Below are 17,336 nucleotides of genomic sequence, written 5' to 3'. Positions count from 1 at the left end.
GCTATGTTTGCACCAGGTAGCATGACACCAGGCGATCCTCACGCCCACCAGCCACCCAGCTGTCTACATTTCTAATAATCGAATCACTAGCTATGATGGCCAACCTAACCCTTCCCTCCTGTGCAAGTAGCCCTGGGAGACACATCCTCGGTGCAAGAGGACAGTGCACCACATGGAGAGCAGGTCCTTACTACGGGATCATTTCCTGCTGTACCAGTTTGATGTTCTCTGATCATGAGACCTTCCTTCTCCAAGGCAGCACCAGAGTTGTCAGACTGGATATGTGGCTTGGCAACTATGTCCCTGAAGGTCTCATCTATATACCTCTCTCCCTCAGCTCCTCCAGGTCTGCCACTCCAGCCTCCAGAGATCAGAATCATTCTCTGAGAGACAGGAGCTCTTTGCATTGGATTGCACATGTACAATTTCTCACTAGCAGGTAAAAAATCATACATGTGAAACTTGTTGCAAAAGACTGAGAGTCCCCCCTCTTGCTGATGAACTGCTGCCTTCATCAAATTTGTAGTTTTAGGTTTGCTATGAGAGTAGGATTGCATACAATTAGGGACCTTTAAATGTATTAGTGTATTCACTATATATCTGGTAGTGACCTACAAAGGAATGATTGAACTCTTGATAAGGTGTGGGGAATTTCTGAATTTGTTAAAAGGCTGATTAATTATTTATTTTTATTTGTTTATTTATGTATTTAATGTGCCAGTGTCACCTGCCTATAAATTAAAGAATGAGCTAGGGGTGGGAAATACAAACACACAAACTTCTGTTTTTTGTCTGCCGTCTGTCTAGCTATTCAATACAGATACGCAAACACACTAAATTATATATTCCGATAGTTTACTTCTCCCCAATACTTTTAAGTGTTAAACATTTCCCCAAGCAGTACTTACTGATTCTTTTCAGCCACCAGCAAAGGTGATTCGCTCCCCTCAGTGCTCCCACTAAGCCTGACTAGTTTTAGTATTCAACAATTGTGTATAACTGTCAACATTTCCGAAACACTCCTATTGAAATTAAACTCTAATTCAGAATATTTCAAGAACTATATAATTCCATTGATGAAAGAACCCTATTGATATAACTTCACAGGGATTATTGCAACCGGAAAAATTTAAAACACATTTTTTAACTGTAATCAAGTGCATCAGTTAAAAATTAAAAAGAAAAATCTCTTCAGCTGGAATTTTAAAATTGGCCACTGCTGAGCAACTGGAACACGTTCTGGCAGAACTCCACAAATGAGGCAAATAATTGAAAACTGTTTGCTGGCCAAAATATATTTCAGCCTTCCAGAATCCAAGCATCGACTGTTCTCAGCATTGGAATTTGTAGAAGTTCATCCAAAGAATCTGAACCAAAGTTATTAAGGCCTTACAGGTTTACCCAGATTTATTAAAATCAATTTCTGCCAAAACCGAAAGCCAGTGTAGAAATATCTGAACTGGTGAAATGTGCTTGCTTGTATTCATGCCATACATCATTCCCAGTCACTTTCTATTTTTATAACAAGTTTAAATATATTGATCTCTCTCATTCAGTTATATCATGCATAGAAATATCCTTTTAGCCTTCAAAATGTTTGGCACCTTTATATTCAATTTAAGGAAACTTGAAGAAAGTAAAACCTTAGCATTGCACCACAGCAGGACTCTTCCATTGACTCACATTTTTCCTCTCCACTCCCCTTTAAAACCCTCCTTAGATTCTACCTGTCAATAACCAGACTATTCTCCAACCTTTCTTTTCTTTCCAAATTGATTTAGAGGGCTGTTTTGATTCAGTTGAATGATTTCTTGAAGACCAGTAATGGCTTATATGTATTTCAGTCTGGCTTTCATGCTGGTTTCAGCACTTAAACTACACTATTGGTAGATGACTTCAGGGTGCATGATTCAGGGATATATTGTTAATATTGTTGGTTCTCTTGGATGCTTTTGACACTTTGGACCAAGGTATTCTAGTAGACATACTCTAGGTTCTCTGTGGCAGAGGTGGCATACTCAAATGTTTTAAAGCTTTCTTACCAAAGGTGAATCTTATCAATTAGTAATGTAGATTATGGAGTACCACCAAAGCTGATTTTATCTCCATTTTATTTAACCTTTATTTGCATCTTTTTTCTGAATTTGGTAAGATCCTACAGTTTGAGATTGCATGGTTGCACATATGATATATAGATATGCTGTATCTTGGAGGCAGATGTAACAGTTTCTGCCTAACCTAGGTCTTCATTTGAGCCTAGGCAATACTTGTCTTGCTGCTACTTTTCAAATTAAAAGTCTAGGTATTCATTTTGATTCATATCTTAAATTGAATAAACAAATCATAAAAATAAGCACAGAAACTTAATTCAGACTTTGTTTAGTCTATCTTTGAAAAGCGTTCCTCCTGTACCCAACTTAAAATAGTTATTCACACTTTGGATTTGAACCTGTTGGATTATTGCAACTTTCACTCAGTACATAGTTAAGCCCTGGAATACATTGCCAGAGGATGTGCTTAAGGCAGTTCATGTAAGTAGGTTTAAAAAAGGTTTGGATAACTTCCAAGTGGAAAAGTTCATAAACTGTGATTAATCAATAAGGAACAGTAACTTGAGATCTATTTAGGCGTAGATTTTAAAAGAATCACACGTGGCCTACATGTGCGCGCGCTACCCTGGTGCGTGCACATGTAAGCCCGATTTTATAACATGTGCGCGCAGGTGCGCACATGTTATAAAATCCTGGGTCGACGTGCGCAAGGCGGTGCACATTTATGCACCTTGCGTGTGCCGAGCCACACTGCCTTCCCCCATTCCCTCCCAGGCCGCTCTGAAATCGGAACAGCCTGAGAGGGAATTTCCCTTCCCCCTAGCCTGACCTTCCCACCCTTTCCCCTAACCTTCCCCCCCCCCAGCCTTACTCTAACCCCCCCCCAAACCTTTACCTTTTGCGCCTGCCGGCCGACTGCCAAGGCACAATCCCAAGCACAGCGGCAAATGGCCGCTGTGCCTGGAGCCTCTGACCCCGCCCCAGGACCGCCCCGCCCACACACTGCCCCTTCCAGCCCCTTTTTGCAAGCCCCGGGACTTACACACGTCCCAGGGGTTTAAGCGTGTCGCCGGGCCTTTTTAAAATCCAGCCCACAGTGTTTGGATACTAGCCAGCAGGGCCGGCACTAGCTTCTGCACTGCCCTGTGCATAGAGGCTCCGCCCTCTCCCCCCCCCCCCCCTGCGATGGCCCTCTGTTTCTTCAGCCACAGGAGGATATGAGCTCATATCCTCTTCTGGGGGCTGAAAAAGGAGAGAGCACCATGCTGCTGACCTGTGGACAGGCTCGCCCACCGCCTCCCCGGGTGTGCCACTCCGTGCAATTGCTCAGTTTGCACACCCGGTTGTGCCAAGCCTACTTGCCAGGTACTTGTGACTGAATTGGCCACTGTTGGAAACAGGATGCTATGCTTGATGACCCTTGGTCTGACCCTGTATGCATTATCTTATGTTCATATATATTTGCAGGATTGCTCGAGATATTTGAATAGGTTGCAATTGATCCAGAATTCAGCAGCCCAATTAATTTCTGGCCAATATATCTCTTTTATTAGCTAAGTTAGTTTGGCTCCCATTTCTCTCAAGATCTTAATTTTGAAATTAACTGTTTGACAATTAAAGCTTTGCATGACTTGGGTCCCCAATATCCAGAGCCTCCAGTTTTCTGCAGTAGATTTTTCAAGATTCTGTGGCAAGAGTTAATATATTCTGTGGCAGATTTTTCAAAATTCTCTGCCAATTAAATGACAATTTGCTTAATTTTTTATATAGATTCACACCTCTATGTGTAAAAAAAAAAAAAAGTCTTGAAACTTTTTTTGAAAACCATTCACATTGTTTTTAAATAATATTTAAACTATGAACAAATAAAAAATGTTCCATGTAAAAACATCAATAATTTATCAAGCTAAGACATATAAATTCAAACTTTTAACTGTGAAAAATGCTATTTATTTTTAATTAAAATAGTGCAACCATCTTTCTAATATTTTCCTGAGAATGTCCTTGCCATTTTTTGAAGTATATGTTAAAAATACCCTTGGCATCAGCAGTTTGTCAAGTTGTTAAGTGCATAGAAATATATGTGCACATATATTGGACCCACATTAACAGGTACAAAAAGGGGTTGAATTAGCACAAGTTTGAAACTTGTCAGGTAGTGTTGTCAGTCATCACGACTTCTATGTATTGAAATGAATGCCCTCTCCACCAGCTGTGAGACACAAGCAGTTCCAAAAACACAGGTAGGTCTTTGTAAATGATGTATGATTGGTCACACATGCAGCTGCAAAGACCTTTGTATAAAGATGAAATTCTTCAAAAAAGACATCATGCCATCCAGGAATAATATCAAAATAACTTTTGGTTTGATTTAAGAGATCTTTGAAGGATCAAACATTCTGACTTCTTTGTCTATTCCAACTTCATCTCTCCCTTCCTGTTCATTTCAGGACAGGAGAAGAGGGTGGAGGGAATCAATAGAAAGAAAGAGGCTGGATTATGGAAGAGAGCACCTCTTTTTTTCATCTGTTATAGCCTCAGCCTCACAACACCCCTCCCCATATGCTGTATAAAAGGGGGAAGGGCTGGAGCAGGAACAGAGAGAGCCGAGACAGAAGGAAGGTGCACTATAGCTTTCTTGAAAAGATTGAAATAGGAGGTGGGAAAATTTCAGGTATGTTGATTCTGTTGCAGGTTGCCGATTATGTGGCAGAAAGCTAATTGAGCAGTTTCTCCTGTGAGCCACACAATTGGGGGAGGCTAGGAGCACTGCCAATATCTTATGGATAAATTGTATAGATATTTCTCAGACCATAGTTTAAAATTTGAAAATTGTGTATTTTTGATGTGCCTTTGTTTAGGACTTTTAAATTGGCAAGTACTAGATTGCATGCACATGCATATATGGATTATCCTGTGGAGATCTTTGGCTGGATGGAGAATTTCTTAGGTTAAAGAGAGGTTTTGATCTGGCTACTGAGTTTAGTCCTAGTATGGAATTATTATTAGAAACTCCAGGTGTAAACATTCTGAGTCATGGATTTTTAATGATTCTTAAAAGATATTTAGCATGTTGGGGGGCTTTATTTTTTATTTTGGAGCTTTATTAAATGCTGATGATTAAATTGTACCTTAAATTTATTGTAATTATTTGAAATATAATTGTTGATGTTTTTGTATAATTCTATTCTACGTGGATTTTGTACATCGCATTGTGCCACATGGATAGGCAAGACGTCAAATTGAAGTAAATAAAATGAAATAAGGGGATGTGAAAGTGTGGGAATGTACAGGAAGGAGGACAAAAACATAAATTAAATTTCAACAGATATTTAGCATTTCCCATTTTCCAAACTTGGGATGTTTTCACCAATTTTAGTCCAGAAAGGAAACTGTAGTGAAAAGCAATTTGCAAAGGCCATCACACACAAAAAAAATAAAAAAAATCAACATTCAACGCTAGAGCTGAGACTGCGAAGGAGATTGAGTAGCAATGAATTGGGCAATAATGAACATATATTGAAGTATTTGGGGCTGTCTGGCTTAGAGGTACAAAATTCAGAGGTTGCCTAATTACCCCATATATGACCCTGATTGTCCTATTTTTGGGCATGCATTTTCACTCATTTGAAGTTTGACCTTGTACAGAAAAGGGGATAGGGAACCACACTGAGGATACATGAGCTACATCCACATCAGTGCCAACTAAAGTTAAATTAAAAAAAGCCTGCCCACACTTGAATCTCTACAGCATTTCATTTGTATTGTCACTAAAACATTTAATCATTTGGGCTTCATATGTGTCAGTGGGGAAAAATCATCAATCCAAGCCATCTTCCACCTTCTGCAACATAATTATAAATATTGATTGGTATAGTGCCTTTTAGGCTTGAATGCCAAGCATACTTCCTGTTGTCATTGATCAGGAGCAGGGATGTTGGTCAGTTGTCATGGAGATAACTAAAGAGCTGGAGGTGGATGGATGTGGTTGCTATTCAAAAAAGTGAAAGTAAGGAGGAGGCTGGAAACTAGACTGGTTAGTCTGATCTCTGTGGCGAGCAAATAAATAGAATTGCTGCAAAAACAGAGGATAGTGCTTTTTCTTGAATTGCGAGAGGCCAGTATTCAGTGTTACTTAGCTGGATAATAGAGACTTATCCAGCTAAGACGTGATGACTGAATATCTGTCACATTAGGTGGACATTCTTAGCTGGATACCTACTTATCCAGCTAAATAGTTAGCCATATAAGTAGTGGGTAGGATATGGGCATTCTGGAGAAGAGCTACTTATTTGACTAGCTTAGCTGGATAAGATTTGATATTCAAATTTCTCCAGTTAAGTTAACCAGATAAGTTAGAGTTAGCCAGATAAGACTTATCCAGCTAATTAGCAACTTATTCAAGCATATTAAGCAGCATAGCCGTGCTGCTGAATATCCTCTGTAAGCTAACCAGATAAGTCTTATCTGGCTAAATCACTTAGGGGTCACTTTTCAAAGGAGCGCGACCCCGACCCTGCGTGTGCAGTTATTTTCTAACACATGCATGTTGATGCGCGTGTGTTATAAAATACGATATCTGCATGCACATGTGCGGCGGACTTTAACATCCGCGCACGCATGTGCAGGCAAATGGCCTCCTCTGCGTGCAGGGGGGTCATTTTAAAAGCCCATGTGCGGCAAAGCAATCGGGCCTCCCCCAGTTCCCTCCTAGTCTGCTCCAATTAAGGAGCGAACTAGGAGGGAACTTTCCTATGCCTAACCATACCCTTCCTACCTCTTACCCTCCCCTCCCCAACACCTACCACCTATCTAATTCTTACATTTTTTATTTTTTTTTACCTTTCTACTCCTCTGGAAGGGGAAGGTGGACAGAATGTAAATCCATGGCTCTAGCAATAAACTTTCAAAAGGGAAACTTAGAAAATATGAGAAAAATAGAAAAAAACCTGAAAGATGCAACTACAAAAGTAAAAGGTGTGCAACAGGTATGGACATTGTTAAAAAATACCATCCTAGAAGCACAGACCAGATGTATTCCATGCATTAAGAAAGGTGGAAGGAAGGCAAAACGATTACCGGTATGGTTAAAAGGTGAGGTGAAAGAGGTCATTTTAGCCAAAAGATCTTCATTCAGAAATTAGAAGAAGGATCCATCAGAAGAAAATAGGATAAAGCTTAAGCATTGGCAAGTTAAATATAAGACATTGATAAGACAGGCTAAGAGAAAATTTGAAAAGAAGTTGGCCATAGAGGCAAAAACTCACAATAAAAACTTTTTAAAATATATACAAAGCAGAAAGCATGCAAGGGAGTCGGTTGAACCGTTGGATGATCAAGGGGTTAAAGGGGCACTTAGAGAAAATAAGGCCATCGCGGAAAGATTAAACAATTTCTTTGCTTCAGTTTTTACTGAAGAGGATATTGGAGAGATACCCGTTCCAGAGAAGGTTTTCATAGGTGATGATTCAGATCAACTGAACCAAATCACAGTGACCCTGGAAGATGTGGTAGGCCTGATTGACAAAATGAAGAGTAGTAAATCACCTGGTCCGGATGGTATATACCCCAGAGTTCTGAAAGAACTAAAAAATGAAATTTAAGACCTATTAGTAAAAATTTGTAAACTATCATTAAAATCATCCAATGTACCTGAAGACTGGAAGATGGCCAATGTAACTCCTATATTTAATAAGGGATCCAGGGATGATACATGAAACTATAGACCGGTGAGCATGACATCAGTGCCGGGAAAAATTGTGGAAACTGTTATAAAAAATAAAATCGCAAAACATTTAGATAGACATGGTTTGATGGGACACAGCCAGTATGAATTTACCCAAGGGAAGTCTTGCCTCACATCTCCTACATTTTTTTGAAGGTGTGAATAAACATGTGGACAAAGGTGAACTGGTAGATATGGTGTATTTGGATTTTCAGAAGGTGTTCGACAAAGTCCCACATGAGAGGCTTCTAGGAAAACTAACAAGTCATGGGATAGGAGGTGATGTCATTATTTTTAGAACATTGTTGGGGTTTTCTTATCTGAGACTAAGAGAGTTTCCATCATTCACAGGATATGTCAGCATTACTCGAGGGATGGGTCGACTATAGGACACATTTTTTGTTTACTCAAGATTTGACCACCTCAGCATTCATTTATTATTCAGTTGATTACTTTTTTATCTGTTTCATGGGTTTAATCTGTTAACCCTATCACTCCTGGGTTATGTGCACTCTTCATTCTGCTCTCTTGTGTATGATGATGCATCATGGAAAGACTTTTGTTTAATTGTCTGCAACCCCTGATTGTGATTTGTAATTGTGGTAGGATTAACCCTTTTTGTTATAGTTTCAATGTGCACATTGTTTTTGTTTTTTTTCTCTTAGCTTCTCACACTAAAGCAAAATGATAAAGAGACTAAGCAGAGAAATCAATGAGCTAGTGTGTATAAGGCAAACATTTTTCTCAGGCTGAGCAATTAACCATTGAAGATGTATAGCTTTGAGTGTTGATTCCAAGATTTTATCCAGTATGTAGTTGTATTAAAATTTAAGCCAGTCATTTCATTTTGACAAAGAGGATTTATTGCCTATGAAAGAAAAATATTTTCAGCCAGCCAAGAACATACACACCCTACCCTTCTCCTCTCCCTTCCCTTATACTTTATCAAGAACATGTTAATGTAAAAACCAAGACTGAGATGGTAGACTGATGAGGAACAACAAACAAAGTAATTTCCATAACTATTATTAAACCTGTACCCATCCTGCCCTGACAATTCATATCTAAACCAGTGGAAGAGAAATGAAAGAAAGAAAAACAGTGCAACAGAGGTTATTCTGATTTCCTCTCTCAAAGCAAACTATTTAACCCTCATCTATCCTTACAATAATTCTGAGTAGGTTTTTTTAGCTGCATTAAATGAATTTAAATTTATTTAGGTATAGGTTCATTTTGAATACTGATGTAACTTGAATATTACTTATAACGAGAGCAGTTTTCAAAGCCATTTATCAGGGTAAATTGCCGACTTAAAATTGCCCTATTCTGCCCAGCTAAAAGTATTTGTAAGCTTCTAAGAGGCTTTCTAATGAATCCCTTAGGGTCAGGGAAGGAAAAAAATATTCATGCATGGGATTTTCAAAAGTACATGTGCTATTTTACTCTCCTCAATCTATCTTTCAACCATCCTTACAAATAACTGTTGCAAAGTATGCATGTCCTCTGTATATGCCTACATTATTTTTTAAAACTGCTTAGGTAGTTTCCCTTTGAAATTTATCCACATGGTAAGTGTGTTAAGTGCCCCTGATATGACTGAATGAGAACAATGCTTCTAGCTTTACTACAGAGCAAAACAATTGAAAATGAGAAGAGTAATTGGTGTGGATGCACAAACTTTTTCTGCCCTCATGTTCCTCTGTTTCTAAGATTTTTCCAATGTTTGAAAATGTATATTTTATTTCCTTAATTTAGAGTCAGATGTACTAAGCTTTTTTCCCATAGACACAAAATGGGAAAACCCCTTGAGTATATTGGGCACTAGTTATGTTATATTTAGAGCTTCTGATTTTAGGTTTTAACTATTCTCACAGGTCAAGCAGGATGGTAGTCCTCACATATGGGTGACGTCCGTGGACAGAGCCCTGCTATGGAAAACTTTGCTGTCAAAGCTTCTATAAAGCTTTGACTGACACTGGCACACTGAGTGCATTGAGCATGCTCAGCCTGCAAGTATCCCTGCGATCACAGGTGTCTCCCCTGAGTCTTCTTTTTTCTGCTCTGCAGTAAGTATAGCGGTTAGGAGCTCTGTGAGAAATTCTCACAATTTTTTTCTTCGCGGAAACACTTAAACTTTTACGTCACAAACACTTTTTCCCTGTGCAGGTCTCCCTTCGCGTACTTTTAATCGACGCTCGGTGAGTACTATGCCCTGTTTTTCGGTCAGTTCCTGTCACCTCACTACGGTTTTCCCGGCCTACCAACAAAATTGTGGCCTTCCCTCTCCCTATGTTTTTACAGTTAGCCCCACATAGCCTGCAAGTGTCCTACCGTGACCCTCTGCCTGGTTATTAGCTCTAGTGAGATAGGGATTCCCACAGTTACCGTTGCCGCCAGGTCCTCTGTTGAATTCATATCTCGGTACCTTCGTGCATTTGATGCCCCCCTCACTACCGTCGGTACCCCCTACCAGGCCGTCTTGCCTTTTTCGACACCATCGACACCCCTCTCCCCGCGGTCCGTCAATGTCATCAATCCCCGCATCGATTCTTTCAGTGCCATCAATGTTTTCATCCATGGCGCTGATTTTTTCCATTGGTGTCATCGATGCTCGGGCAGATGCCATCAATGCACACCTTGGTGTCGTCGGTGCCATAGTTGCCTGGGTCGATGCAATCAATGCCCGGGTCGATTCCATCAATGCCATCATCGCCCAGGTCGGTTCCACCGATGCCATCGTCTATTCCATCAATGCCCGGGTCGCTTCCATAAACACCTTGGTCGATGCCATATCGATGCCTACGTCGATGCCATCGATGGCCATGTCGATGCCATCGAGCCCATTGCCTATGGCCATGCTGTTGATGCCCATGGCCATGCCACTGATGCTGTCAGTGCCCGTCTTCATCCATTGATGCCGTCGATACCCAAGTCGTTTCCATTGGTGTCCTTGTCGTTCCTATCGATGCGACCATTGATTCCATCAATGCCGAAATCAATTTCTCGATGCCATCGATGTCTATTCGATCCTTCGATGCCACATAGTTTCCATCGAGACCTATACTGATGCCGTCCATGCCTCCATCATTGTTATCGTTGCTCTGCCCAGGCCATCAACAATTTTTCATATATATTTTTGACGATACCCTTGAGGCCGCTCCATGCCGTCATCGATACCGTCAATACTGACATAGCACCTACAGGCAATGCCCTCGCCTAAACACAGTGCTTCATGCTTTGGGTTCTTTACTAAAGCTCTGTATTAGCCTACGACACTACATAGTGCCAGGAGCAATGCAGGCATGCTGACACTCCGTCATCATTCACCATCCAAGACAGTGAGGGCATCCACCTTGGCGCTGGGGAAAGACCGGGCCGAGCACCGTGGCACTCATTGTCACCGGCACTGTGACCATCCACCACCGACAGCATCCAGCACATCAGTGCTATCCTACTTGGTGCTGGAGAATGCCCGGGCCGAGGAACATCGCTACTGCCACCGCCACTGTTCCACACGGTGCTGGCAGTCCTTGGTGCTTCAGAATAACCGGACCGAGTTCCAAGGAATTCTGCACTGGCGTCACGATACATTGAGCCGCTGCAAAGAGGGCCAGGTTAATGAGTCATAATGGCTCCCCTGTACCCGAGGCATTCCCCACTGACAGCGGTGCGGGGTTCTGAACCTCCACAAATTACTGTGGTAGCACCAGACACGCTCAGCCTGTCTCCTCTGTACCTGTGCTACCATACCAGGTTACAAAGTTGAGTCTGACGTTTATGTCCTTCAGGCTATCCCTTGATGACTCATGAAATCCATAAGAACATAAGAAAATGCCATACTGGGTCAGACCAAGGGTCCATCAAGCCCAGCAGCCTGTTTCCAACAGTGGCCAATCCAGGCCACAAGAACCTGGCAAGTACCCAAAAACTAAGTCTATTCCATGTAACCATTGCTAATGGCAGTGGCTATTCTCTAAGTGAACTTAATAGCAGGTAATGGACTTCTCCTCCAAGAATTTATCCAATCCTTTTTTAAACACAGCTATACTAACTGCACGAACCACATTCTCTGGCAACAAATTCCAGAGTTTAATTGTGCGTTGAGTAAAAAAGAACTTTCTCCGATTAGTTTTAAATGTGCCCCATGCTAACTTCATGGAGTGCCCCCTAGTCTTTCTACTATCCGAAAGAGTAAATAACCGATTCACATCTACCCGTTCTAGACCTCTAGAGCCATCAATCTTCGCCTCCTCGTCCTTCTGCGATCCACGACAGATGGTAAGTACTCTACTCTAATCCTGCTTCAGCGACAATCCCATTGAGACCTGTTCTCTAAATCGGGCCATATGGTTCGAAAAGTTCTAGGTCGTCTGATCTTCCAATAACCGTATTAGTGTCCCATATCGCTATTGCCAGCTATGTCACAATACCAAGAGAACCTCTCTACCAATCATTTGGGATTACATCAGGACATCCTCCCGTTGTCAGCAACGGGACTCTGTACTGATTAATACTCTGATTTCTGGTTCCTAATTAAGGACCGAAATTCCAGATGCATTCGTTGATCTGCTAAACACAAGATTCAGCAAACACTGTCTCAATTGTAAGTCCACCTCGAGACCTGGCGATAGGTCTCAACGTTTTCTTGTATAGCACACAGAATTGCGGGTAAGACTTTTACCGCTCACGCTCTCGTGGGAGATTACATGATATCCAGATTATGTCAGCCCCGCCAGTTGGACACCTCCCGGTCTCTCAACTTGCTGGATATCCGAGCGGCCACCCCACTTTGTACCAAGGTTCAGGGTACAGTCATCCGGACGCTACAAAGCGCAGGGGTGGGTGGGGGGTGGGGGAGTTTTAATTTCACTATTCTTTCTTTCAACAGAAAGTAGTTACTCTCCGCCCATCCTGGACCTCAGAAATATCAATTTTCTTCAGAAGGCACAGGTAAAATGGTATCTCTCGTCACCATGCTTCCATACCGCAGTAAGTAGGTTTCCTCTCTCCTCTAATCTTCCTATGTGCTTCATGGTAAATCAACAATATTACCTTCCCAAGCTCTGCCGGTTGCACCAGCTTCGGCAACTTAGGTATTTCATTAAATCACTAGCAGTGACTGCTCTTTCTCTACGGAGTAAAACATCATTCAGACTTTTCCTTGCATGGACAGCTGCATAACAACAGTCAATCCAAGCAAGGAGCTCTATGTTCTTCATGACTCACTATAAATCTACTACCTGGGATTGCTGTTAACTACCATAAATCCCATATTGCACACTTCTGGACACCACAGTCACAACGAACTTCCTGTCCAACAACTGCGCAGACATTCTGACAAATTCCTGTATGTCTCTGCACGCATACAACATAACCTCAGCCCCTCAATTCTTTCATTGTTGGGCCACGGCATTTTTTTCACCATGCACTTGCTCATAGGTCCAAAATTTGCTATGAGTCAGATTCAGTGAAATTCAATTATCAGTGGACCTAAGCTGTTCAACCACTTTCGTCTTTGATCCATATTGCAGATCTAGAACCAAAACCTAGACTGGTCCTGCTCATGCTCGCATTTACTCAGGGTTGCAGAGTTCGCACTAACATCTTCTCACCCCAATATGCGTCTATTCCGCTCCATGCAGAGTTTCACATCAACTTCCTGGAGCTTTGAGCCATGAGTTATGCCTTTATGCCTTACAATACTGCCTATGCAACAAACCTTTGTGCATGCAGACAGCATAGTGACATTGTGGTATTTCCAACACACAAGCACGCACAACCTCTTAGCTGCTCAGCTAGGAAGCTGTGCAGCATGCATCCCCAGGCCACTTATCTAACAGACTTACTGAATGCACTAGCAGACCTTCTCCACATAAGTTTCCATCCTCTCGGATGGTCTCGGATTATATGTGTAGCGAGGAAAATCTTCTAGCACTGAGGTCAACCGAACTTGCCCTCTGCGTCTGAATCAAACCATACGGTGGACAGATTCTACTCCCTACACATGTCTCCAAGGCGTTCCCATAGACGCCTTTGCTGCAACAAAGGCCTCTTATATGTGTCTCTTTTGATGCCTCTCATAGCCAGAACCCTTATTATGCTGCACCAGGTCGGGGTTCACTGTTCTCAGACCCACGTCCTGGCCGAGACCAGTATGCTTTCCCATACTTCTCAATCTATCACACCAGTACCCAATTCGCCTTCTCACAAGTCAGTCTCATATCATGAACTCACTGATATTCTCAGGTACTGGTAGCGTCTCAAAAACCTTCTACACACAAATCCTACCATTCAAAATGGCATGATTTACCTAGTGTCGTAAAAAAAAAAAAAAGGGTTTTACCCCCTTTATTTCTACACCACTCTTTTCTCTTACTCCCTTGGATTCTGCTTCCCAGACATCCTCTACATGGGTACGCCTCGATTCCAATTGGCATACCACTTGGGAGTGGGGATACCTGATTAACGGTTCAACCCTTCCGAGTCAGCTTACCATGGGTTATCCATTGATTAAGCCGCCTCTATTTTTTACTGGTTATGGAATGGGGCCTATATATTAGTGCTTACAAGACTCATGCGTTCCCCATTCGAGCCTTGCCATTCCTCTCACTTAACAGTCTACAATGGGAAATTCTTTCCCTCGTAGTCATCACTTCTGCCAACAGGGTCAGTGAGTTCCACACCATGTTACATACTCACCCGACCGTCCGTTCCTCCATGACCGAGTGGTTTTATGTACTCAACTTCATATCCTTCTTAAGGTAGACGCAGCATCTCACCTTACTCAGAATATACTCTGCCCACTTTTTCCCAATACCTCTCTCTCACCAGAGCGAGAGGGTTTTCCACTCCTTGGACTGTAAAACTGCACTTGCATTCTATCCAGACCGCACTACACTCCATAGGAATTCCACCTAACTCTTTCCTCCTGTGGCAAAAGCCAAGCTGCGAGTTCCAGTGGTCAAACAGACCTATTCCTCCTAATTGACGGTGTGTATCTCTTTTTCCTACTAACAAGCAGGCATTTCACTCCAACACCGTGTGTAACCACACTCTGTTAGGGCCGTAGCAGCCTCAATAACTCATCTTCGGCTGGTGCCGCTTGTACATATTTGTAAAGCTGCGACCTGGAGCTCTCTCCATACCTTTGCAGCCCATTATTGCTTAGATAAGACTGGCCGCCATGCTTCCATGTTTGGCCAGTCCGTCTACTCCTCTTCTGTTCGGTTTAACTACCCAACATCCTTCCACCAACCCGTTAAGGGTTTCAGGATGCCCTCCTTACCAAACCCCCCCCCCCCCGACGTTGCGCCTTTTGCACGTCTTGGGTGCATTGGGTACACTCTTGGGCACCCTCAGCTCGGTACTCACCCATATGTGAGGACTACCATCCTGCTTGTCCTGTGAGAAAGCAAATGTTGCTTACCTGTAACAGGTGTTCTCACAGGACAGCAGGATGTTAGTCTTCACGAAACCCACCCGCCACCCCGCGGAGTTGGGTCTACATACATTTTATTATTTTAGTTTTGCTTGCGCTTTTTGCTATAAGACGAGACTGAGGGGAGACACCTGTGGTCACAGGGATAATTGCAGGCTGAGCATGCTCAGTGCACTCAGTGTGCCAGCGTCAGTCAAAGCTTTATAGAAACTTTGACAGAAAGTTTTCCATAGCAGGGCTCCGCCCACTGACGTCACCCATATGTAAGGACTAACATCCTGCTATGTGAGAACACCTGTTACAGGAAAGCAACACTTGCTATACAATGCAAAAAAAAATATTTTAAAAAGTGTTTATTAGATAAACACCGGAAAAACGCCACTTCCCCTAGTACTCTCTCTCCTGTCCTTTGCCTACCCTGGATCCTCCACTTTATTTTTGTGCCTTTTCCATTTTATCAATGACTCAGCTGCACAAATGTATTTATTTCGTCCAACTGGAAAAGATACCAATAGTACCTGTGCCGCAAAAACACCAAAAAACACTGATTATTGGTACCCCCAATGAACTCCTAATTAGCTGGAAAATAAACACCTAAATTTACAATTTATAAACACCTAAAATCAAAAGCCCTATTTATATTATAATTTCCTCTGAAAACTGATTTGCAGACCCATGGGTATAAAATTCATACAGACACCACAGCCCAGTTTCAAAATTGCCCTCAAACTGAGCAGTTCCTTTAGTAAATGTGATAAGATGCCAATAAAACTACACATTTTCTTGCAGGTGCAGTAATACTTCTTGGAAGAACCAATATGTTTCGCTTTAATCATCCGAAGGAAGCTGCTAAACTGAGGGAAAAGAGAAAGGTAATCTAGATTGAAGGTTGATTTGGAAATCTAAATATTTTTTCGAATTTCATATTTAACATATCTATGAGTATTGTAAATGTGTAGAATCAGTTGATTTGTGGTAGAATAAGGTTAGATTTTTCTTTCCAAAGCTATTAGCTATGGGAAATATGTTGTCAGTTTTATAATTATAATTTTCAGCATCTAATTAAATTTTGCAGCAAATGCAAATGTAACATATCTTCCTGATATCACCATCCACTCAAGTTTACACTAATTGACCACTTCTTTCTCCTCTTCCTGTGCTCTGCTACTGGCTTCTGTACTGCCAGAAATTACATGTCCGTGGTTTGTAAACACATACTAGCTCTGTGGCTGGAAACCTTACTGTGTGCATGTCTGTGTCCAGAGAAAAATTTTGTGGGGTTTTTAAGAGGAAAATAGTAGCTTTTAAAAAAAATTGACATCTGGTCTCCTGGCCATTTAGCAGATAATGAAGTCAGTGCTGTCATACACATTTCCAACACTGAACACTGGGACATCACTACCCCAGTCCTCCAATTGCATACAGAATGTTATCATTTTGAATATTAATTGAAAGTTCTCTAATTTTTTAAGATAACATATAATACATGTTTATTCAGACATATCACATTAAGTAAACTATTACATATTTTTGCACATTTAGCAATGCTAGTTAACAAAAGGACCAAAACACTATAACTCAGTTAAACACCGAAATATTTCAGAATGTGTTCATCAGTAGAGAAACTATGGAATTTACAGAAGGGTCCACAAAAGTCTTTTGTTACTTGACAAACAAAGTTCTTCAGGAACTGATGATGTGAAAGACATCTCTGGTTTGCTACCCTAAGCATTATTATTGCAAAATCCTTCATAGCACTCAGTATAGAAAACATATAAATATTCATCTCCAAGCTGTCTTATCAAGAACTGCTTAATCACTCTAATAGTGCAGCTTGTCAGTGCCTTTTCTGCCATAATTCAAAAGTCAGTACAGGTCCAACCTTCACCTACTTGTAGTTTTAGCTGAAACTCATTCAAGATAGATAGCAGTACTTCATCACAAGAAGTTGTCCCGGATTCTTCAGTTGGTGTTCCCTTATCTGCTGCATGTTCGTACTTCAATATGTATTTATTTATTTTAAAACATTTCTTACACTCAGAAAATTCTAATAGATTGGTAGGGCAAGGCTTCCCTTTTCTAAATCCATGTTGGCTCTTTCCCATTAAGCCATGTCTATCTT

General features: G+C 41.5%; 1 protein-coding gene across 1 annotated transcript in view; it reads left to right on the top strand.

Annotated features, from left to right (window-relative positions):
* Positions 1–17,336, top strand: part of KIF16B (kinesin family member 16B) — a 742,061-nt gene that overhangs the window by 441,276 nt on the left and 283,449 nt on the right. Inside the window, 1 exon segment of the mRNA XM_029596778.1 lies at positions 16,004–16,086. Coding sequence (XP_029452638.1) covers positions 16,004–16,086 — 83 coding nt within the window.

Source organism: Rhinatrema bivittatum, chromosome 3 (genome assembly GCF_901001135.1).
Source record: "Rhinatrema bivittatum chromosome 3, aRhiBiv1.1, whole genome shotgun sequence".
In the NCBI taxonomy this organism is placed as follows: domain Eukaryota; kingdom Metazoa; phylum Chordata; class Amphibia; order Gymnophiona; family Rhinatrematidae; genus Rhinatrema; species Rhinatrema bivittatum.
This window is presented reverse-complemented; position numbering and strand designations above follow the sequence as displayed.